At 34.4% G+C, this 24,156-nt stretch overlaps 3 protein-coding genes across 4 annotated transcripts in view; 1 reads left to right on the top strand and 2 right to left on the bottom strand.

The window, feature by feature from the left end:
- The window catches only part of LOC111001868, a 42,391-nt gene extending 40,442 nt beyond the window's left edge, over window positions 1-1,949 (bottom strand). The window contains exons 1-2 of one of the 2 annotated variants that reach the window (XM_045630367.1): window positions 1,860-1,949; window positions 355-583 (exon numbers count right to left, since the gene is read on the bottom strand). In XM_045630367.1, the coding sequence (XP_045486323.1) occupies window positions 355-413 (59 nt within the window). In that variant the 5' untranslated portion in view covers window positions 414-583; window positions 1,860-1,949. Of the gene's footprint in view, window positions 1-354; window positions 584-1,572; window positions 1,813-1,859 lie in introns of those variants that run through there. The other variant, XM_022271942.2, reaches the window with a different exon arrangement.
- Window positions 1,950-2,467: 518 nt separating this feature from the next.
- On the top strand, window positions 2,468-12,671 carry LOC111001590. The gene is made up of 10 exons (XM_022271527.2): window positions 2,468-3,852; window positions 5,598-5,802; window positions 6,254-6,401; window positions 6,742-6,902; window positions 7,173-7,339; window positions 7,654-7,794; window positions 7,954-8,118; window positions 8,206-8,431; window positions 8,797-8,953; window positions 9,189-12,671. Exons 1-10 carry the CDS (start codon window positions 3,058-3,060, stop codon window positions 10,990-10,992), a joined length of 3,969 nt encoding a protein of 1,322 aa, XP_022127219.2. The 5' UTR covers window positions 2,468-3,057; the 3' UTR covers window positions 10,993-12,671.
- A 1,543-nt stretch (window positions 12,672-14,214) lies between these two features.
- Window positions 14,215-22,884, bottom strand: LOC111002631 (rab-like protein 6). The gene is made up of 11 exons (XM_045630453.1): window positions 22,643-22,884; window positions 22,411-22,565; window positions 22,088-22,275; window positions 21,781-21,927; window positions 21,443-21,617; window positions 21,072-21,224; window positions 19,724-19,887; window positions 18,821-18,967; window positions 17,962-18,272; window positions 16,728-16,771; window positions 14,215-16,053 (listed from the first exon to the last, which is right to left on the bottom strand). Exons 1-11 carry the CDS (start codon window positions 22,749-22,751, stop codon window positions 15,868-15,870), a joined length of 1,779 nt encoding a protein of 592 aa, XP_045486409.1. The 5' UTR covers window positions 22,752-22,884; the 3' UTR covers window positions 14,215-15,867.
- Window positions 22,885-24,156: the final 1,272 nt, after the last annotated feature.

Genomic DNA, 24,156 nt, shown 5'->3' with positions numbered 1-24,156 from the left:
ATTGATCGTTGAGTCGGGGTCAAGATGATAATAGCGCCGTTTACTGATGATAACACGACATGTGAACTTCTAAACCATAAATATCAATTTGAATATTCTACTCACAATAGAGCAAATCATATCACTGATTGGGTTAGTCCACAGTCACTCAAAGGCCAAAGTTAACAGGCAATAAAAATATAGATACAATGTATATATTATGTGAGATAAAATATTTTTTCTACAGTCATCAATACACATATAAATGCAAGTTGCTTGTTATATATATGAAACAAGTAGTTCCTATAAATTTTCTTTATAATTTGATTATTAGAACAGATTATAAAAATAAGAATGATTTATTATGAAACTTACTTGGTAATGCTGGTGGTAACATTGTGGGCGGCCCGGGGCTCCGCAGCCGCGTCCACCATGCCTCAGCATCAGCACCATTACTCATCGCCGCCACCAGGCCCCCACCATTAATACTACATGCGGACACATCACAACCCTCACTGACACCAGTACCTGATGCACAATACCAAAGTCTTGTTCATTCACCTTCACGGTGCAGTGGAGCGATGGCATAAAATTATAATTAGATCTGTAACAAAATAAGTACCATGAATTTTATATATTCTCTTAGGCTAGTTGACACTAGTAGAACTTATACTTCATGTCCATTTCATAGTGAGGAAAAAAATATTTAATTCAATATATAATATATCCTGTTGAAGTACAGTAGTAGTACCATTAGATGTAGAAGCAAAAATTGTGTACAAAATAAAAAAAAATCTTTATTAAAAAAACCATGTTTTTATGTACTAAGTAACAGTTAATGAAATAATGTAGTTTGACATAAATCATTTAGAAGAATCTTACTTTTAATGATTTATGTCAGTCTAATCTTAAGAAAATTACAATTATAGAGTTAAAAAATAAGAATATAATTTTATAATCTACCTTTAAGAATGGAGAGGGAGCTTTATGTTAAAAACATTCATGAATTTTAATTAGAAAGAGGAAATAAGTTAAAGAAAACTTATGCAGTAGTTTGACTAAAATCTTATGGAAATAAAAATATAGCATTGCCACTATATCATTGTCTGAAATTTAATGACAGAGATAAAATGTATTTTCTTTACAATTTAGGTACCACCACTACTGACAATGTTTGTAACATTTTATTATGTGCTATACCATTCTATATTAGCTAAAACAAAATGAATAGAAGATAATTGATCTTTGCCATCTTCTACATCACCCTCCAAATATGCAGCAAGTTTATTCAAAAAATCTATTGTAGATCTGTGTGTTGATTGAGATGCTTTTGTAAGATGAAAAAATACTTCTCTTATTTATTCATACTACAAATGATGTAAAACAACAAATGCGACATAAACATATATTTTAGTGTTACTACCGAGTTTTCTTTCTTTTTTACAATATTGCAAAAAAATCTTGACTACCAATTAACAATTATGCAGCTATCAACCATGACAAAAATAATTGTACAACTCGTTTTATGTACAATACCTATAATACGATAATATGAGATCATCAATACAGCAAATAAATTTAAATATGACTCACCACTTTATATATCAGCTACAGAAAGAGCGTGTAGGTTATCATTATCACACAGTACATTTATAATAGATACGTCATGATGATCGTAAGCAAAAGAACTAGGCTTGTTTTTAAATATTATAAAAAAAGATTGCGAGACTTAGCAATGACTATTATATCATATACGATTTCTTGTCTCAGGCAGCATAGACACAATTAAAAGGCATAAAAAACATACTTTATACTTATTTAACTAATGTATTTAAATTAATTTAATATTATTAAACAAACAACAAAGCAAAGGTACCTACATATTTTTAACACAGATGACAGGACACAGAGTACAGACTATTAAAGAGATACTTTATTTAAATCAATAATAGACGAATCATTAAACTAAGGAGAAAAGTTTCTCGATTAGAATTTAATTTGGAAATAATTTCTTAGGTGGGACTTATTAACGTTTGTTTTTTAGTATGACACATGTCTTAGAATAGCATCCCGCCTCCAGTGCCTGCTCCCATGTTAGAAAACTGATATAACTGCCATCTATTGATTACCCTAGCAATAATAAAATGACAATATACGCAGGTCTTCTATGTGTTATCTGTCTCGAAATTCTATTGGTAATCTAAACTTTGACAGTTGCTTTGCCCAATAGCTGACATGTTGTAAAATAAATACTTACTGGTTATTGGTCAAACCAAATTAAAAAAGTCTGGGTGGAGACCAAGTGCATGTAATTGACAGATTTAAGATTTTCATTATAAAAATATATGTTTGTTAAGACGTCTGCTTTGTCTGGTATAATATAACAGGACCTTTCTTATTTAACTTATTCATTAAAAAAAGTGTTTATTATGTTTGCGTTAGGTATAGAAACAATAGTATTATATTAAATATTGTTTTCAGTATTGTGACTATTTAAAAAAGGTAGTTGTAAAAAAGAAATTAATGCTACAGAAAACGAAAGACGTCTTTTCAAAGATATTAATTTCTTGATTGTTAACACTGAACAACAGCTCAAGATCAACCTTTGTGACAAATGTCTGCATCTGTTGACTAAAATTTGAAACCTAATAAGCTTATAACAAGGTCAACAGTTTTCGTCCACTTCTGGATAATTAAAATATCTGTGTCGGTGTGAATTCCCAGATTCTGTGTAATTGTTAATTTGTTTATCTCAATTGTGTTCGTGTCCGCGAAAATGATCTATACGTTGTTTTTCGCAATCACAACGTTACATGAACATGGATGACCTAAAATGCGAATACGTAAAGAAAAAAAGATGCTTTGCATTGAATCCAGAAGTGCCAAATAAGAAAGCAAATGATGACAACAACATCGAATGCCTGCAATCAGAGGTAGTCGGATTATTCGTTTGTAAAAAGTGTTGCAGTATCAAAAGTGAAAATGTGATGTGTCAAACTGATTGTTTACCTCACAACAGACAGGTGACGGTGAGAGTTTTATAGAAGTGGTTCGCCAGGGCGGCGGGAGGTGGGCGGAATGTCGGACCACTCGAGTCCACACAACGGTGGCTATGATGCTGCTGAGACCACGAGATTGTCGGTCCGCAAGGACCTCTTTCCTGACGAGAGTTCCGCCAAGTCTGGAACTAGCTCGGATTCGGATGAGCAGGACCAGCTCGAAGACTATTCCTGTGTTAAACTGGAAACAGACTTCGAACAAAGCATAGATGATATAGCACATCAGAAAATGCAGGTTGTGAATGGAGCTATTCCGAAAGCACCACGGTCCCGACACAAAAAGCACAAGCAGCGATCAAGGCGTGAATCAAATCAGTCAACACTTAATGGTTATCTTCCTTCAGAAAGGAAGCGAAAAAAACATTCTCGTGAACGCAGTAGGACACATAAGAGTAACAGTGTAGTCTCAAAAGGTGGTAAAAACCTGAATTTAGTAAGTAGTAGTGAGTGTCAACAAGACGAGGATGAAGGTGACTCTGCTGGTGAAAATGAAAGTTCAGAAGATGAAGTGCTAGAAAGAAGTGTTAAGTTGAAATTGATGCCGCGGCTGAGTGGTAAACCATACAGTCATGAACTTAGTCAATTATCCTCTAAAAAGAATAAACGTAAAGACTCTTCTAAGGAGCAAAGGACTCACATAGTGACCCCGTGTAGTGGTAAACCTCGGTCAATGCTAGGACTGTGTAGTTCTCGTAGCAAAAAGAAATCTAAGAAGTCTGAATGTACACCCACATATCGAAGTCAGATAGTGGATACCAGTACTAACCTAAAGATTAAAATTAGGAAAACAAGTGTTCAGGAAGCAGTGAGTATAGTAAGTAAATCAAAAATATTGTGACACAAATTTTTTAAACTATTATTTATAGAATCCATATTTTCACCAATGAATGTTCTTCTATATATATATATATATATAAGAATAGCTTAGAAATATATAGAAATATATAGCCTCAAGCATTAGTTATTTATTCAGAAATAATATTAAATCTTTTAAACAGGAAGAAGATAACAAATTAAATTATCTTAAACTATTTCCAGTTACATCATTTATTTTTTAAATAGGATAGGTTTATATATAAACTGATTGTACCTATGATTTTTTTTTCTCATCAAAACCGTATACTTAAAAAACTATACAGTATTTTATATAAAAAAAACACTTCTCCAGGTACAGTTTAATAGTGTTAACATGTTTTTGAAGCATATAACAAGTAAAAGATTGTCTGTGATGCAACCAAATAACTTTCACTTTATGCCTCAGGTCAACTTCTGTTCAGCTCTTAATCTATATTTTTAAATGAACTTGCTCTTCTGATTTGTTTACACTTTAATTTAATTCAATATTTTTATAAAATTTAGAAATTTTGTTGTATTGGACAGTTTATGCATTGTTAATACTCTATTACAATCCTTGGTGGGTGGTAAAGGTGGCTATAACATATTATGAAAACATATACAATTTTATAATTTACTGTTTAATGTATAAGATTTTAGGTATGGATATAAATTCAGGTTGCATAATATGTGATTGAACTAAGCAGATAAATAAGTAAATCTATTAGCATACTCGCAGTATTCTAGGTCTCTTATACATGGACCATTGTAACTTGCTATAAGTCTCAACTAGTTACTGTGTTGTCATGTTTATTTATTTCAAAAGCAACTTGATAAGGAAAGTGAGGTGATAAAGACGAACAATCAGTAGCTATTTGAAGTTTATTAAGACGGTTAGGATGTAATGAAGTTTCTTACATTAGTAACTAGTATTCAAGGAAAGCAGTCTGGTTATAACAAATATTTACAAAACCTCTATCTGTTTATTTTATTTGTAAGACATCCCATTTATGCTATAATATACTTGTAAGCCATTTACAATACAATACAACTTGCTGTTATTAGTGTACAATTAATGTTTTTCAAAAACACTTTGTCTGGCTACCCACACTACACATATATGTTGCACCCAACTAGCTTAATAAGCCACTGAATTAACAGCCTAGCCTTTTAACTAAACGTCGCCGTTTAACTAACGGCCTGAAAGATATTCAGTGTAATGTTTGTTACAACATTTAATAATCTGGCTACCTATACGCAAAACGGATCAAATTTGAGTCTAGTTGCGGAAAATGAGTCCACCTACATAATCTGGCTGGCTAATGCTCAGGCCATTCCTGTCCTGAACATTATAGATATAGAGTAATAATTTTTCAAATACGATGAAACATGTGATATAAAAATTAATTAGTTTAATTTATCGGCTAATTAAGCTAGTTGGCTACGTCGTTGTAGTTCTAGATGGGAAGGCCCAAAATTTTCAGAATATTTATTATTTATTTATTTATTAACATTTCGTTATATTACAATATAAAAATTTAACATAATGAAATGAAAAGGAGGGCAACTGGCGGCCTTATCGCTTTCGAGGGATTTCTTCCAGGCAATAATATATATAATCAATATTTTTTAAGTACCATATTGGTATTAAATTACAATCAATATAGTAATTTTCTATATCTCAAATACATACCAAATCCCATGATTTCATAAATAATGTTTCAGATCGAACCGGCACCAAAATCAATGTCGGATATTGGTCAAAGAAAGTCTAGAAAGAAACGTGCAGCATCTCCCGTCCCAAGCGAGAGTTCAGGCGAAGAGTATGACCCTTCACGTGGTGACACTGCAGCGGCTATGAGCGTCGCAGCGCCCAAACCACGTACTAGACAGAAAGCTCCACGGAAACCTACTAATTCAAAAACTAAAGGTATATACTTTGATTTTGTCATAATTTGCATATAATAAAAAATAATGGTTTGACAGACATCACAATAGCAAACCAATAACCGCCGTTTGTTAAATAAGTATAGAAATTATTGCAGCTTTTTTTAAATTTATTATATAACACCTGTTGTATACTTATATAATACACAAAATTCACCAAATGCAAACCTTGATCAGCAGCAGTGTGATAAATTTAAATAATCAATGTGGGTCAATGATGTTTAAAGGTAGATAATGAAGAATCAATTAATATTTCACGTTTTTTAAAGCATTTATTAAACCTTATAACACTGCTTAATACTTAATACTGGATTACTATTTGTTAGCATTTATATTGTGCTTCCTTAGTGCTTATTTTATACAAATATTATTGTAGAACTAAATATGTATGTGTCATAAAAATTTTCATAAGCTTTTATTTTTGTTTATTACAGCTCAAAAGACTGAAAAAAGTAGAGATAGTCCCGCAGTCAGAGACATTGGGCCACAAAGTCCGTGGGGCACTTCGGTGCCTGTGGAAATTCTATCCAAGATATTTGATAATGTAGTAGTACAACAGGGATCCCTACCGACTATTGTAAGGTATGCAAAATCACTTTTGTTTAATAGATTTGTTATTGCTTAAAATTTGTTTATGGTAATATGCTGATAAGCCATTGAATAAACTTATACATTTTATAAACATGTACGAATATTGCAAAAAAAAAAATAGTGATATGGCTGTCCTTGGACTTAGCCTTTGATTTATGACCGTATTATATTGTTGACTTGTGTGAAAAAAGTATTAAAAATTGATTTAGCCAATATAACAAAACAAGCAAAATTTAAATTTTTCAAAGAATACAGCTCTTTTATTAAGTGGCAAATTTCAAAATCTGACTATTTTACAAATCCACAATTTAGTAATAAATGTTTATTTCAGATTGGGTAAAGTATGTAAATTATGGTATAATGTAAGTTGTAAGGCTGACTTCTGGAGAAATGTGGATCTCTCACAACACACTGTAGAAAAATGCAAAACTGATTACAAACTGGTGTGGCTGCTTGAGAACAGATTGTCCAAGTGTCAGACTTTAAATCTTGGTATGTATAAAAATAAATTTATTATTCACACACCAATTTTATACAGTAATAGTCTTATTTGAGTGCACTGGTCGTAATAAAGAACTAGCATCTAGTTTCTATATGTGCGATTCCTTTTCAAGAAAAAGAAAATACTCATACTAACATTATCTAGCTAATATGAATAAACCAACACAAATATGGTATAAGTCAGTTTCACTGTAAGAGCTGAGTCTTCATATATAGTACTTTATATTTTTTAGGAATTTTAATATTATGATTGTATTTCAGCTCAATGGAATGTAAATAACGTGACATGGGTGCTAGCGTGTTTGGCGGACTATTGTCCTGACCTAGTAGAGCTAAGCGTGGCCGGCTGGAGTCGCATCACGCCTGACCAGCTCTACGACCTATTTCAAGGTTTGCCTAAGATGCAGAGGATCGATTTGTCGTCGTTGGTACGTATTCCTCGTCTGTCATGATTTATTATGGAATATTTTGAAGGCAATCTGCAAAGAAAAACAAATGCAATAGCTTTTTTACTAGAATAATAAAACAGTCCTAATTTGCCATTTTAGTAGGTGTAAGAATATTTTTTTGGAGCAATACATGCTATATCCTCTAGACTCGACTATAGTTATAATATACATTATCTGTTTTACTTTTATAGTTACAATTGACACAAAAAGTATTACAAGAACTAGTATTGTAGTAGTGGAATAAATAAAAAAATAAAAAATATTTTTATTAATAACTTCACTGTTAATTACAGTCAGAAACAGGCGGCCTAAGCACGTGCTTATCAGCGGCTTCAGTGGCGCGTGTGTTGGAGCCTTTCGGAGGTCGGCTTACCCACCTTACGCTTGCCAACAACAAATTCTCGGCCTTACAGCAAATTCTAACAGCAGTAGCGGTAAGTATTTAAACTACATCCGGCTCGAAGGACCATATGGTCCCTCGACCCTAGTCAATATGACTAGGGTCAGAGCCAGCGAAACCTTAAAGAAAATTTAGTACATTTAAATAATAAATAAATTACTAGTCTAAAAGTACGTTAAAATTTGTATTTCAGAGTAATTGTCCCAACTTGGAAGTCCTGGATATATCTGGTGCGCGGGCCACGTCGCATCCAGCCGCAGTACCACTTGAAGCACTTCAACGTGGTTGCACTAAGCTGCGTGTTTTCCGCGCTGCAAACGCGCAGGTTGTACTCGCCAACGCAACCACCTCGCAACAGGTTAGTTATTCCGGCTTGAAGGACCATTATGAGCGTATTAGAAAGATCCAGAATAGAAGATAAACATTGATAAATTTGTGATTTTAGATGGAAGCCAGAGGTTGGAGTATGTTAGAAGAACTATCAATAGCGGGTGACGCAGCCTCCGAAAGGAATGCGGTTGGAGAATACCGGTTTGGGGAAGAGGCTTTAGCGCGCCTTGTTCGTGGCGCTACGAGGCTTAAACTTTTGGACCTAAGAGGACTTCAACGTTTGACCGATTCGGGATTAGTGCGCGTACCTGCTTGGGATCTACAGCATCTTTTCCTTGGAGGTACATATTTTTATGATGAACAAGACTAAAAGTTAAAGATTCAAATGTTTTTCGTCAAGTAAAATATATTTAACATTAAATATATAATTATTATAATTCAGTGTAAATTCTATATTTTGTGGGTGTGTGCAAATTTTTTTGTTCATCTTAATTGTGACACCGTAAATCATCTATCTTGTATATAGAATGTGATTTACTCTAGAGTTGCTATTGTCTGTTAACAATGTTATTTTGGTGGGCTTTAGTAAATAAAATAATTTATTTTTATTTATTTATTTAATTAATATATCACTTAATCACCGCTTTTTGCCGTACGGTTCGCCTGTGTAGTAAGATGATTAAGTATAAAAATGGACAATTCTTAGGATGTAACGTGACACGTCAGAGCACGGCCTGTCTGGAGTTGATCTGCGAGAAGTGGTCCCACAGCCTCCTGGAATTGGATCTGTCGTGGGCTTCAGCCACAAGACCACTGGATGATGCTGTGGCAGCACTTGCAGATGCCACGGATAGCAGATTACGGTTAGTTACATTGTTTATACTACCTACCAGTGAACTTCTAATCTAGTTGTTTATTTTCCTTTAATAAATTTTGTTATTAATACTGGTAGAAATGTATATGAGAAGGTGAGTTTTTAACCCTGTCCGTCTTAATCGAAACTACAAATAAAAAAGTTGTATATTCAAAACTTTTGTTGGAAATACTTCGCATCTGCTTCTTTAGTTGCTAATTTATCTTTTTAATTCATATTTTCAGTATCTTGAACCTTTTCGGCTCGTCGGTATCACTGGAACCTGTCAAAAAAGTGTTGTTAAAATGCACCCAATTAGAATCAATAAATTTAAGCTTGTGTCGAGCTTTGCCCCGAGGCATGAAGCGTCTGTACACCGGCAAGGAATTAGAAGATTTAAAAATCAGTTTTGATCCCGAGAGAGCGAAAAATTCCGAAGAGAAGATGAAAGATAATAAAAAATCTAAGAAATCTAAACTACATTCAGATAAAGAGGAAAAGAAGGCGTCGGCCGATAGTGCTTCTGAGAGTTCTAGTACTTTGGATATAAAGTCTCCAGACAAGTCTTCCCCAAGCGTATTTCAAGAACCGCGAAAGGTCACCGACGTAGCTGGAACTGACAAACATTCCGCTGTCGAGGCACAAATTAAATCCCCGCTCAACACTAAGCTAGTTCCGTCGCCCAAAGAACCTTCAGAAGCTGTGACGTCTCAAAACGAATCTAAATACTCTTCGTCCATGTCCAAACTATCGAGTCCTCTCGCTCAGTTAAAACCGGACTCCTCTTCTACTCCGAGATCCGACCCAATGAAGGCGGACTTAGGAAGTCCACATTTTAGCCCCGTGCAGAAACCTGACAGCCAAGTCCCGAGTAGTCCCGATGTCCAGTCGGAAATCGTAAAAAATAACGCCTCCTGGAACGTCCCTTTCAAAAGAACACCGAATCACAAATCTGAAGCGAGTCCCTTAAATAGATTGGAGAGTCACAACAAAATAAAACAGACTAAGGTCATAGAACAATGCAGTCCTACCACCTCTTTAGAAAATAAACGTAGCCCGGAAACGATGGGTGTGAAACCAGATATAAAAAATCCAAACACCTGGAACTATGGCAGCTACAGTCCGATGCCCAGGCAGGATCAGTTCCCGTCTCAACACAGTCCCTACTCTGCTCAACCTAGTCCCGCCCAGCCCAGTCCCTACTCGACTCAACCCAGCCCCTACTCCACCCAACCGAGCCCCTATTCTTCTCAGCCCAGTCCTTACTCCGCCCAACCCAGCCCGGACACGAGCCAAATGGTAAAGACGGATCTTCAGAAGTCTAACGCTTGGAATACCGGAAACTACAGTCCTCTCGCGAAACACCACGCTCCCTTCTCTCCTCACCCCGCGACCCACACGAGTCCAGATCCTGGCTTGGGGGTCAAGAGCGACAGTCTGAGAAATAATCCAAACAAAACTCCCGGTCAGTACAGCCCCATGTCTCGGCCGCAACACCATAGCCCCTACTCGCCGCGACCGGGCATAGATAACAGTTACGGCAATAAAAAGAGCCCCGGAGTGGCCGGCAAATACAGTCCCATGATGCGCGCTGATTGTCACTTGCCCAGTCCTGAAGGCGGGCACGCCGCTCGACCGCACCTGAGCAGAAGTCAGGAGATGTACGGGCGACCGAAGGCACCGGACGTCATGCAGAGTCTTCCGACGCCCGACATTCCAACATCGTGGGGCCTAGACAGATACGGTCAGATGAGCACGAGTATCGAGTCGCTCGTGTGGAGCGGTGGGGGGCTGCAACAGCGAGTCGACAGCGCGTCGGTATCGCAGCCCCAGTGGCCGGACCTGTCTGCCTTCGACACCTCGCGGCGCTCCGAAGCGAACGACCCCTGGACCTTGGGCCAGTTCCGCATCGAGCCGCCCCATCAGGTGCACAACACGTTCGTCGAGCAGAACGTGACGTTCGACTCTTTGGCGTCACACCTCCCATCGCACCAGTCGTTGCCCACTTTCCTCGACGACAGCTTTACGGAGACGTCCCGCGTGGACTGACGCCCCCGGGCGAAAATGGCGGCCGCCGGGGCCTGACGGACGATTATCGTTAGACATTGTAAATAAGATTATCTAAATAAATTTTAAGAGTAATAAAGCTAGAAATGCATGAAATTATTTTGCGGCCGATTCGTGTTTTTTTGAAATCGCAAATTATTTATTATAATTTAGTGGTGAAATCGAGTCAGAATTTGTAATTGTTGTTGTTTTGTTTACGTTTAAAATGTCGCAATTTTGATTGATTACGATGAGAATTGCGATTTTTAAGGGTGAACTTAATTCTGTTAGTATCTGTGTACGTCGGAGGGACGCTCGCGTCACGAGGATATCGTTGTTCGTATTGATTGTTCGTTGTGATATATTGATAGAACGTTGTGAAGCAATAATAACTATAACGCAATCCTTGCGAATCTTTCGTTGTGACGATGATAACACAAATGTGAAACTGTTATTAATAGAAAACAAACATATTGTTTTATAAACAAGGATACAATAGATTTACAATTTTGACAATTGACATATGAAATTTAAACAATCACGAACGCAATGAAGTTGTCATACATGTTTTATATTTCAATAAACAGAAACTAGAGCATACATTCCGTACAAAAGCAACTTGAAATATGGCTATAATGCTTATAAAATGTGGTATACTTGAGAAAATTTTGAGAAAGCAATACCGGATAAAAAAATAAGACAATCCCAAGTTTCTCCTTATTTTACATCAGGGACTGATCATTTTTGTTATGCTTTATATATTATGTCATATATTTAATATGAACGCACGTCAGCAGCTATTAAACTAAGTATTTTTTTATCGAGTAAATAATTTTTGTTGTGTTTGAAAAGTTGAACATTCAAATTTAGAACTAGTTAAATGTATAGAACTATATCGAATGAACTACTTCAAACAAATTAAAACTAATGGCGGGAATACAATTTAAACGACAGCTTAGAATCATACTTTGTATTAAAATAAAATAGGCCAATTGCTGAATTTTATTAATTAAATCAAATGATTAAAAACACCAATCTCCACTATATTTGCATTATAGCCTGATATTGGAATAAGATATATCATTTCTGTATTTAAGTAATGTTTTTTTGTTAACCGATAGTAAATATTTAGAATTATTGGTAGTCAAATGGTAGCATCGCATTATGCACTTATTTGACAGCATTTTATATTTTTTTACCTAATTTAATTTTTATACTTTTACAGACTCTACCAAATCGTGAATATAAATTTTTAGTTGGGTTTGTTTGCGAACGGATAACTCGAGATTATATAAATTCATTGAAAGCAAGTACAAAGTGCTCAGACAGCAAGTTTCGTTGTATTAAACCCGCGTTTCCACCAAATATTGTTTACAATACCTGCATAATTAGCCTTATAATGCCTAATCTTTAAACTGAAGAGAATATTATATAGTTTTATTAACTTATTACAAAATGAAGAATATTATCTACTATACATAGAATGTATAAAATATTGATTTAGGTAAATATAAATTAACGTTAAAATAATTGTGTACTATAGTTTGTATAAAAGTTGACTAATACCTATAAGTTCTGTTATGTAGAGATTTTTGTTTGTAATATTGTTAAAACTACTGCGGACTTCTCACGAGTGGTCCAATTTTTATAATCTAACCAATAAAATATCGATGTGGTTGTAATATTTGTTTAATTTTACGTGTGTGAAATTTCTAAACTGGAACGTTTTTCACCTGGCTGCATGTCGTCAGAGATGAGAACAGCTGTGCTGTAGTCTGCCACAATGAAGTCGGGAGCATCATGACGTTCAGTCGGAGGAGTTTACCCGAACAACAATTCAACATAAACATTCTGTTTCATCTCTATTTTTCGTAAGAAATTTAAGTAACTTTACTATACCGCGGTTACTATACTTCACTCCGGGCCCCTTGCAACTGTATTAAGTACAAATTCGGCACCAAATGGGGTAATACACTCCTCTCGTCAGGGACTCCCCAATACCAGCTCCTTTTAATTGAGCATATTCAGTATTGGGCGGTTCGAATCGTCGACGACTAATCCCTCCGAGCGGCTTTATCCTTTGCCCAGTTATTCGGATTAATATCTGCAGCTGAGTTTCATCATTGAACGTCGATGCAGAATACGAAATTCTACCCGCATCACTTCGACGTCTGCCTCCGCAACTGAGCGTTTTTCAAAGTAGTTTTTGCCGCGCACCACTACTATGTGAAACCAGCTGCCCACTGAAGTATTTCGGAACCAATGCGACTTAGGGTGCTTCAAGAAAAGAGCGTACTAATTCTTAAAAGGCCGGCAACGCTCTCGCGAGCCCTCACGAATTGAGTGTCCATGGGCGGTGGCATTACTTAACATCACGTAAGCCTGCTGTCCTATAAAAAAATTGCTAAGCTTTATATTTTTCTACCATGTTAAAAATGTTTATGTTAAATCCGGCACAGCTGGTTTCCAAAGGTCCATAATATTATTTTACATTAAATACACATTAGGGAGTTATTTTACTGATTTTATTGATTGAATGCATATTACTACGAATATTATACAGAAAACGGATTGTGTACAAATTAAAATATATATGTAAAAACTATTATCTACGGATTTAATTTTCCCGCCATTAGAATACTACAATATTTCTGAGAAACAGAGGATATAATATATAGTTCCAAGATCTTTTTAAATATAAATTTCCAGCCGAGACTAATAGCCTTTATTTCCAAAAAAAACTTTAAAATTTAGGGATGTTTTATCATTTAGTTAAGTTTTGGTTTGTCCACCGTTGGACATAGGGCTCCTCCATCCGGTTCCACTCGCGTCTGTCGCGGGCCAGGTAACCCCGGCGACGGCGATGGTGTCATCTGCCCAGCGTCGGCGCGGGCGCCATTGCGGCCGGCGCGCGTCGCGCGAGTACCAGTACAGTACTCTCTCGCTCCATCTATTGTCACTTTTCCTTGCTGTGTGCCGACGCCATTTCAGGCGGCACACCATTTTTGCCGCGTCTATTATTTTTGTTCTTTGTCGTATCGCTGTACTCTTTACTCTGTTTCTGAGACTTAAGCCTAACATGCTCCTTTCGGCTGATCGTTGAAATATTTGAATTTTCTTTATTAATTCAACTGTGATAGGCCATGATTGGCAGCCCTACAATAGTGTAGGTAAACATTTATAATAAACTCAAATAGTCATCTCGTTAAAATAAAAACCAATAACACAGTATTATAAAAACTTTATTCAAATGCAACAAGCAATTACCAACAACAATCTAAATAATTCACTTTCACGTATACCAAATAACAATAGAATAATTTTATTTAAAGCACATACAACAATAGACATTGCAATGCTATTACTAAATTAATCCGTTAACATTCCAGACGAAATGATAAAATTTGTAAATTATGCAGACATAACTGTAAATCAGTCTTTAGGAGGTGACGTGAAATTAGGCGCTGTGTTCACTTTGATTAGTGATTAGTGCAGGTGGCTAGTGATTAGGAGAAAACAAGTGTGGACAGTGACTGATTAGTGCAGGTGATTAGTTGTCTGCGTAGTAAAGGGATTAGAAGCGTGTTCTATTTTTTTGCGAGCGAACTGCGAGTGGTGACGTCACGTGCGCCCTCCCTTCCCCCTCACTCAAACTATATGACAACTGCATTTACTTAACAGAGCCAGTAAACAATAATTACTTGCACTACACACCTGCACAAATCAATGTCAATGACTAATCCCCTGCACTAATCAATGTGAATACAGTCACGTAGTATGACTTTCATATGACCACTACTAAAACATATGATGCCATATCCAAAACCCTATTAGTTATTACTACCAGTCTATATGAGCGGCTATCAAATGGGTTTGTACATAACGTACATTTGGAAGCAATACTTCGAATTCGAATAAAAACGAATTCCCGTAAACTTAATCAATGTAATAATATCGAATGTATTTTGTATTAGCAGTGCAATATAGTGATTATTACTAATAGATTCAAAATGTGCTACATATCAAGCAATGTGTTTAAATAAAGGCACAATGTAACTCCTCATCCGAAAACAAAAATGACTAGAAACATTCAAGAAATTCATTACATCTCATAGCTAATTCGTTAATATCTCCTGATTAAAAATAGAATGCCTATGAGGAAAAAAATACATAAACAATTATTTTTGACTTTTGACACTTGTTCAGTTTCGGACATGAAAACCTACCACACACACATAAACATTATTTGTGGAATGTAATTTTTCTTACAAATTAGCTTTGACACACACATTACTCTTTAAAAGGAAAAGTGGATACTCAATTCCATTTGCAATAAACATCGTAACCATGGAAACGGACACATCTTTAGTCCACGTTATATAAAAATACCACCTGCAAAATAGGTGCTAGTTCTGCAAACTTATGCTTTAATTCAAATTTAGTTTTATGAATAAGGAAGTACATAATATATCTATTAACGAGGATTTTAGAATTAAAAATCCATATTAAATATTTATGGAAGTTAGCTATTTTAACATAATTAAATAAAGTAATTATTTTAATTTATTAACTATTCTCAGATGGTGATGTGAGGGATGTTATCCCTCCTCATAAAATATACATCAGCCTAAATGCACCGTTTTAACTAAAATACACAGCTGTCTCTTTTTATCACAGCGACAAACACAATTTGACAGAAAGAGACGAAATAGTACTTATGTTAAAATGAGTGCAACTAGACGGATTCTTTATAATTATTTATTACGGGAATAATTTTTATCTGTTAATTGTATAATACTATAATTAATTCATAAACAAATATAATAATGCCAGAGATTAAAGAGGAATATATTTAAATGTACGAAGGTGATGTTTACGCTAAATGCTGTCGTATTCTTCATAATTAAATTCCGCCACAGTTGGTTCCAAAAGTCCTTGTTGCCTATTTCCATTCTTCTCTGTTCGTGACTTCTTACGTTTGTGTTTCTTCTCTTTCTTTTCTGAGCGGTCGCTGCAGTCGCCTTTATCTTTGTCCTTTGATTTCTTTTTTTTATGTTTCTTTTCCTATATTATAAAAAATCTAGTTATTGGGTATGTTTTGTTAAGTGATAGCTTTAAGTTAAAAATTTAATTTAAATTTTTTTTTTTTTTAAATTTACAAGAAATTTAAATAAGAAGACCCACCCACAAAGGGTTGTAGAGTTACTGCATGTACATTACATACAAAAAAGGTACAGTTTTTATATTTAGTATTAATAGTTTTCGGACGCCTCATACCCGCTATTGTGTTCATAATGTACTCAATACTAATTACTCCGTTTATCCACTAGTGTCATATAGCGAAAGAGCACGATAATCTTAATTTAGGTATTATTAGGTAAATTTATTATTGTATAGGAATTAATTGAAATTCAAAAAACCAACACGTAAGTTGCGTTCAGCTAGAATACTCAAGTTCCTAGAAATTATAACTGAAAAAATTACAGTTAGGCCAAGAATAGTCATTAAAACATATCTGAATTTTTAGTTTAAAAATAATAACAGTAAGTGTGAATAGTATATGGCGCGAGCTCAGTCTGTATTTTTGTCTATTTATACTTTGACATTTAACAACTCTCTACTTTGACTATGGTCAAGTATCAAAAACGAATTATTACTGGATTTTATGAACTTTCAGTATACGTAAAAAATATAAAGTTTAGGGTGGTGTATGAATTAGATTATATTTCACAACTTACCTTTTGATCTGGTTCTTTAGCTATAGGCTCTGGATCTTCACCCCCTGAAAGATATATAGAAATATAGTTATAAAGGATTTTATTTAAACGTATTTATTCCAAAAGCCTCTTTCCGCATACAACTATGTGGAACCAGCTGCCCAACGAAGTATTTCAAAACCAATGGGAAATTTTGGTCCTATTTAAAAGTCTTATAGCCGGCACGTGCCTGTTTATTTCGTTGATATTTTATATAATAGATATAATAAAAAGGCCTAGTACCTTCAGCCCGAAACTGTTACTTCGCCGGCAATTAAATTGCGGAAAAAAAACGCCGGCGAACCCTAGTAGGTAACCATTAGGCGGCGAAAACGTTATTAAGTATATAATAAATTTCATTAATTCATTTGATACTTTATTTTATTTTACTAAACCCAGTGGCGAAGAGTCCATACAAGCCGATTCCCACCGGGTTACCTTTCAAAAATCAGTTCCATATTCATACAAAAGTATTAACATTCTATTTCATTAACAAAGTATTATTAATTAAATGCCTGCGCGATTTACAATAGCAATAGTAATTCTTAGCAATACCCTAAGTATCACATTTCATTTTATAGTCGTAAATTAATCAGCGCGTAAATTTTTCGTACCTAAATTACATTAAAGGTAACTCGACGATTACAGCTTATCTCGGCCATCGTTTTACTATGAGGCGAAAAGAGACAGAGCGTGTCAAACCATCTCTTTCTAATGCTCGCTAACTGTACGTAAAATTTAAAGAAAGATAAGGCTGATCGCGACCGGCTTGCAGTTCTCTCCTCTCCTCTATTAGAAAGAGACAAAGAAATTATTGTTATTGAACCACGGCACGGGAGAAAGAAAACACGACAAAATTAAAAAGAATTAGCGTTATAATGAAATCCTTCGCAAGTCATATTCTTTTTATTTTGGCATATTTTCGCGTTCCATTTCGTTTGGTTGAAAATAGATTATTTTTAGTATGTGACATGTGTTCCTATACCACTGGTGCGTGATAATTTCGTTTGTTATATTTTAATATTTGTGTTATTTAAACTGTGACTGATTCTGTAAGGTAATTTAATCGCAGATTTGGTTAAATACTGTGGATTTTGTTTGTTATTATGGCTTTAATTCATATAGAGTGCTGTTCAACATTTTTTTGGACCGGCTTCCCTTTGCCAAAATTTCACCCTTCGCCACTGACTAAACCATATATTAAAATCATAATTACCTTCAGGTGATCGCCTTGCACTGTAATCACCAGCCCACAGTGGGTACTCACTTAAGCCTGAGGCAATAAAATTTTTATTTTCTTCCACAGACAACTCTTCGTTTGGATTCACAGTTTCCAAACTACCCTCATTTTTGAACATATTTCTCAAACTTTCCTCCCCTTTTTTACTTATTGTTGCTTGTTTAAACATGTTTGCAAGACTATCATCTGTATTATAGTCTGTCACCACAGGTTTAATTTCACTACTATCTATGTCAAGGTCGTCTTGGTCTATGATAACCCTTGGATTTATGGTGTTGTCTTCATCGCTAAAACAAAAACTTATAATTCTAACTGAGACTTATTGACTCGAATATTACAGACATTTTTTTTAAATACAATACTTATCAGAAGTTAAAAAAAATTATCCCCCATACATGGTTATCCATGCATACCTTCATATACATGACGACATTGTTTAGAAAACAAACCGGTTATATTGACCAAAATTAAAGGTCCCAGCTGAATTCTATTGTATTCGGTGCTTAATAACAACGTCATCGCCTGTTACGACTATCGGTCTTTACGACAAATATGAGTAGTCCCTTCGATAGCGTTATAACAGATTTTAATTGCAGCGACAATATTGTCTTTGGAATATTATCTCTTCAAAAATGTATATTTTACACAAATTCGCTTATAAAACGTCGAACTAAATAAGGTACTTATATTATTTTACTTTTTATATTTTTTTTAAGATTTATACTAATGAAATATTTACTATATTTTTCATATACAGTAGAAATGGTTGTGGAATTTCATGATATGCACATTTAATTTTTCCTATAAATATCTTCGAAGCTATATTTTGAAATACCTGTCGCTATCTTCCTGTAGGTCTTGCGTGGTATTAACAGGTGCCAGATCTTCCAGAAAGCTTGTGTCCAATGTTCCCGCGTAAAACTCATCCAGGGCACCCGAAGACGATGCCGACATGTTTGTTGCTGATGGAGTGCTTGGACCACTGGGAATGCCAAAAATATTTTGTTGACGTAAGTCAACACTTGGAAAGAATTGTTATAATTGAATTGAATTGTAATATATTAGAAGTAAGTATAAGGAACTGTAATGTATGAGTAATCTAGGGTACACCAGTATTACACCTCAGTTTTATATATTTAAATCAATAGATACAGCATATAAAGTGACCGCTACCAAACAACATTAAAATACTATTGTTATTATAAAGAAATTGTTGACTTTTTTTTCGAAAAGTAAAGTAAATTTTCTTCAATAAAGCATCTTCAAGGATTTTTTTAAAATAATATTAATATATAAATATATTTAACAAAAGTAACAGTATGGTTTTGAACACACGCTAAGCTTGACATTTGAAGAAATGGTGTGACGGCTTATGAAAATCGATGTAATTTGGATAGGCGTTCTAGAACATACGCCTAAAACATTGGAGAATGATTTACCGGCGCTTGGCTAAAACAAATTAAAAACATTATGTCCAAGATCAACCCACAAAAAACTATTCTTTGTTAATAATAACAAAACTTTTATTTTAGAAACAATTTTTTTAGAAAAACATCACTGACATTTGTTTTCGTAAGTTTTTCTTGTAAGTAATGTGTCAGTGCATTACCAAAAATATTCGTGAGCAATAATTTATTGTATCTTACTAGTTCTCATCACAAAACTATTGTTAAAAATGTTTGGAATTTATTTGGGTTGTTCTTAAAAGATATAAAAAGACTATACAAGTATATATTACCTTTCCTGTGGAATTCGAGAAGGCGTGGTGTCCATACTGACTTGATTATTTTTAGGATTCATTAGCTCATGGCTCACGTATGATGTCTGTTTTGGTTTCTCTTCAGGAGATGGTGGCGATGGTTGTGATGGTGGCTTTGGAGGCGGGTTTAGCGATTGAGCTAACTGCGAAGCAATGTTTGAATAATGTTGCTATCACCAATAAATTTATATGAAATCGTATTAAATTATTTATTATTATTCTTAAACGTATTATGTGCCTGAATTAGTTAAAACATATTTTTTGTGAACGGAACATTTTACATAATTCATTATGTTTATAGTTACGGAATAAAATTAATATCAAAAATCTGCGAATATAACCTATATGGCTAGATTATACACCTCCCTTCCAGAAATGCGTGGACATGTCTCAAAAACTACTAAAGCGATTTTGACAAAACTTCCCCTCTCTGTTCACTGATTTAAATCTGCGATATGTCTTGTAGTGTAGGAAAAAATTTATAAACCAACATAAATTTTAAATAGATAAACTTTCTATACTATATCTAATGTATAAAGTTCTCGTGTTACAATGTTCGTTCCAGTACTCCTCTGAAACGGCTTGACCGATTCTTATGAATTTTTATGCATATTGAGAATCGACAAGTATCTATCCTTCAAACACCTAAGTGATAAGGGTGGTCCAACCCAAAATTTTTATTTTTTTATGATACAGCATACAACAATACACACAATCCTTAATTTTTACCCCTGTACGAATTAACCCCTTATTTTTTAATTGTTAATTAAAAACTTATGACTGGAACTCTGAGGTTTATATAGAAAAAAAATCACAGAACAACCTAAAAAATTTCATTCCGAGAAAACGAACAGCCTCTAGGGTTCCATAGCAAAATTTTCTATGTTGGTATGTACTCAACAGGTAGGCTAAGTAAAATCTCATTCAAGAGAAACGAAGTTCGCGGGCAGCTAGTTTTATATTGTATATGTAAATTTTAACCAAATGCTATGTTACACATATCTTTATTAACCGATAGAAATTTTCAAACATAGAGATAGTCTAAACTATTTGAATAGAATTATAACACACACAGGCACTTTGTCTCGTTAATCGAAATTTTAAAAGAATTTTTAGATAAAAAAAAATTGATCTTGAAAAGTTTGTAGAACTTGCGGGAAAGTTTTTTTTATCATATTTGTTATTTTATAACCCTGTTTCAAACATACGTCGCTTTTTCGCGAATCGGAACACCATCTTTATATATTTATAAAACACCGCAAAATAAGACGAAAACATTTAGTATATCAGAAAGCTTTAAATTTATTAAATAATTAAAATTACTCACCAGCGGGTTAACACTAGGCGGTACTATGGGCTTACCGGCGCCGAGTACAATACTCGGCGACCGTTCGTTGATCCGCGGCTCGGTCTCAGTACTTTGACGACGTTTGTTTGCAAGTCGCTCCACAAACGTATTGTAGTGGCATTCATCAGATTTCTATAAATATTTATATTTCCAAAACTTTTAGTCTCCTCTTAAGAGCAGAGCCCCACACTTCGGAAATTAATAGTTAAACAGACACAGTTCTTTTTGGGAATAATCTAATATCTTTCCCAATAATAAAAAATATACTTTTCATTACATACAATGTTTTTTTTATCACAATAGACTTTTACACAATGAAACTGTATTTTTTTTAAAACCAAATATTTTACCTGAAAATCATCAAGTTCTTGTTCCACCTCTTCGATATCTTTCTGATTTCTTTGTAATTGTTCGAGTAAACTTGTCTTCTGAAGTCTTAAAAATGGCACATTGAGAAACTTATGCAGAAATCGTAAACCAAAACCATTTCTCATTGACGACTCTGCATACCGAATAGGTGCAGTCCTGTATGTAAAAAAAAATTCTTAGTTCGGAAATATCTTAATGGAAAGGTTGTCTTTGTTTAAAATATTAATTAAAGTTTATCAAGCAAGTAAATTGAATTCAAAAGGTTTAAATATTATTTGTTGGTATTTTCATTTCAAGCTTAAACAACATTAATGCCTACCTTGCCATTTTAGCATTATGTAATGCTTGTTCAATATGATGGGAGTGTACTTGACGATGATGTTGCATATCACAATGATTGCCGAGTAACATTACAGGCAGATCAGCTGGAATCCTGCCAAGCTCTTTGACAACATAATCAAAAGTCCTTGAAAACATTTATATTTGTTTTTAATTTGTAAAAGCTATTAGCTAAGAAACCTCAATAATTTCATTAAACTGTTAATCCAGTTGTTAGCAGTAGCTAATAGTTGTTTTATTGTAACATATGGAAAAAATAAGTAATCATTTAAAATAGTAAGACCAACCATGGTTTAGTAATATCCAACATCAATATAACACCAGTAGCATTTTTGTACACATCAAGAAAAGTAGCATCTAATACTGGTGTCTCAAAACCTTCTTCAGGTATGGGTACAGTCTGGTTCTCCAATTTCAAGCCCAAAGGAGCTTTTTTCTTAGTGCGCCCTTTATCAACTACTTCCCACACTTCCACCTAAAAGCAAGAGAGACTAATAAATGTAAAGGTGGTAATAATTAAAGTACCAAATTCAAAGACCACCAGAGTAACAACACAATTTAACTGGAACATGATGAATCTTAGTATTTAAAAATTACAGTATAAACATACCTTAACTATAAAATCTGTATTCTTATAAGTCCAGTGAATTGGCGCAACTTGAATTTGGTCAGTTGGTGTATATTCTTCTTTAAAGGAACCTCCTTGGAGGCGTTGTAAGAGGCAAGATTTTCCAACATTTCTATCACCTTTTATTAGTATTTTCACTACAAAAACAATTACTGTATAATGGTTTCTTGAATTTAAATTTTTATACAACAATAAAATAAGAAATTATACATACTGTTATAATGAACACCTCTAGAAAATTTTTTTTGCAAGGAAGAAGACATGGGTAGAGGAGCCGGGCAGCGTTCATTGCTACGTGTTAACTTCTTGAGTGCAGAAAACATATTAACCGAATGCTTTATAATATAAGATTATTATATACTTCTTATTATAACTTCAAATATACACAATCGAGTTATTAAAAAAATAGCGCATTCCATTGAAGTAAATAATAATAAATTATTTGTGTCTACTTTGTTTGGCAAATATCTATAATCTGTCTTTTAAGCTTCAACTTTCAGGAAACATATGACAGTTGACTTATGATGAAATATAAATAGTAAATTGTCAATCTCCAAGTGACTATTAAGAAATACATACCATTAAAAAAAAAGAAATATATATTGTATAAGTAACTATGCGAAAAAGCGCGGGAAGTGTAAAAATAGGCGGGCGTCTTTTTTTTGGCTTAACTTTTGAAAATTAAATTAAAATAAAAAATACAGGATCAGTTAAGTTATAAGGTGTATATAGTAGTAGTTATTGTTGATTATTTATATTTTTAGTTTGTCTTAATAGCCTGGTAAGTTATTTTATTTTATTATATGTAGATAAGAATTTTTCTCTTGTCGTCCATGATGGAGCCCGAAGACCCTGGAGGGACATCCCTCCAGGTGTCTCAAGTAGTTACAATCGATGCGTCTGGAATGGAAACGGAAGGTTCCATTATCGATACAGACTGTTCGGATAGCACGAAGTCTGTTAAAAGAAAAAGAGTATCTGTGAGAAATGAAAAAAAGAGAAAAAGTTCCCAAAATTTCCCTAATGATTTAAAAGACAATATAACTCCTAAAGTCATCGAGTCTGATGTTAAAACAACAGAAATACCCCCAAATGAGGCTGCCCACTCTAACAATATTTTAATTAATCCTCGCGTTGCTAGGTCGCTTTACCAGGCGTCAGACCCTGCGCCTTATGTTGTCCATGTTCAAAAAATCATGGAAACAAATCAAACCGGATCTGTTCACCCCATACAATTTGGATTTTTCCTTAAAAAAAATTATGTAAAAAGCATTGTAGAGGGAAGTATAAAAAAAATAGGGAGGAATATGTTGTCATTGCAATTTGAGACATTTAAAGATGCTAACTTATTTTTAAATCATAAATCTCTCAACACAAATAAATACAAAGCCTTTATTCCGGCTTTCACAATCACCCGCATGGGAATTGTGAGAGGTGTTCCGTGTGAATGGGATGAAAAAGAAATTTTAGAAAACATTGAGCTTCCGCAGAATTGTGGAAGTCTTTTGAAAGTTCGGAGGTTAAACAGGAAAATCTTTGAAGGAGAGAATTCCAAGTTCATTCCAACTGAGACTGTAGTCTTAACCTTTGATGGGAAGATCTTACCTCCCAAGGTCTTTATATGCTACAACTCCCTACCTGTAGACCTTTATATTTACCCCACACTGCAATGTTTCAATTGCTGCCGTTTTGGTCACACCAAAATGCAATGCAGAGGCACTCCAAGGT

This window comes from Pieris rapae, chromosome 12, assembly GCF_905147795.1.
Source record: "Pieris rapae chromosome 12, ilPieRapa1.1, whole genome shotgun sequence".
Lineage (NCBI taxonomy): Eukaryota > Metazoa > Arthropoda > Insecta > Lepidoptera > Pieridae > Pieris > Pieris rapae.
Note: the sequence above shows the minus strand (reverse complement) of the source record. Positions and strands in the feature narration are given on the sequence as shown.

Coding starts and splice junctions, on each gene's coding strand:
- LOC111002631 (XM_045630453.1), bottom strand. CDS start 22,751: ATGTTTTCTGCACTCAAGAAGTTAACACGTAGCAATGAACGCTGCCCG. Junction 16,772..17,961: donor TGCAAGGCGATCACCTGAAG/GTAATTATGATT, acceptor TATATCTTTCAG/GGGGTGAAGATCCAGAGCCT. Junction 16,054..16,727: donor CTAAAGAACCAGATCAAAAG/GTAAGTTGTGAA, acceptor TTTATAATATAG/GAAAAGAAACATAAAAAAAA.
- LOC111001590 (XM_022271527.2), top strand. CDS start 3,058: ATGTCGGACCACTCGAGTCCACACAACGGTGGCTATGATGCTGCTGAG. Junction 6,903..7,172: donor GTGTCAGACTTTAAATCTTG/GTATGTATAAAA, acceptor ATTGTATTTCAG/CTCAATGGAATGTAAATAAC. Junction 7,795..7,953: donor AAATTCTAACAGCAGTAGCG/GTAAGTATTTAA, acceptor TTTGTATTTCAG/AGTAATTGTCCCAACTTGGA.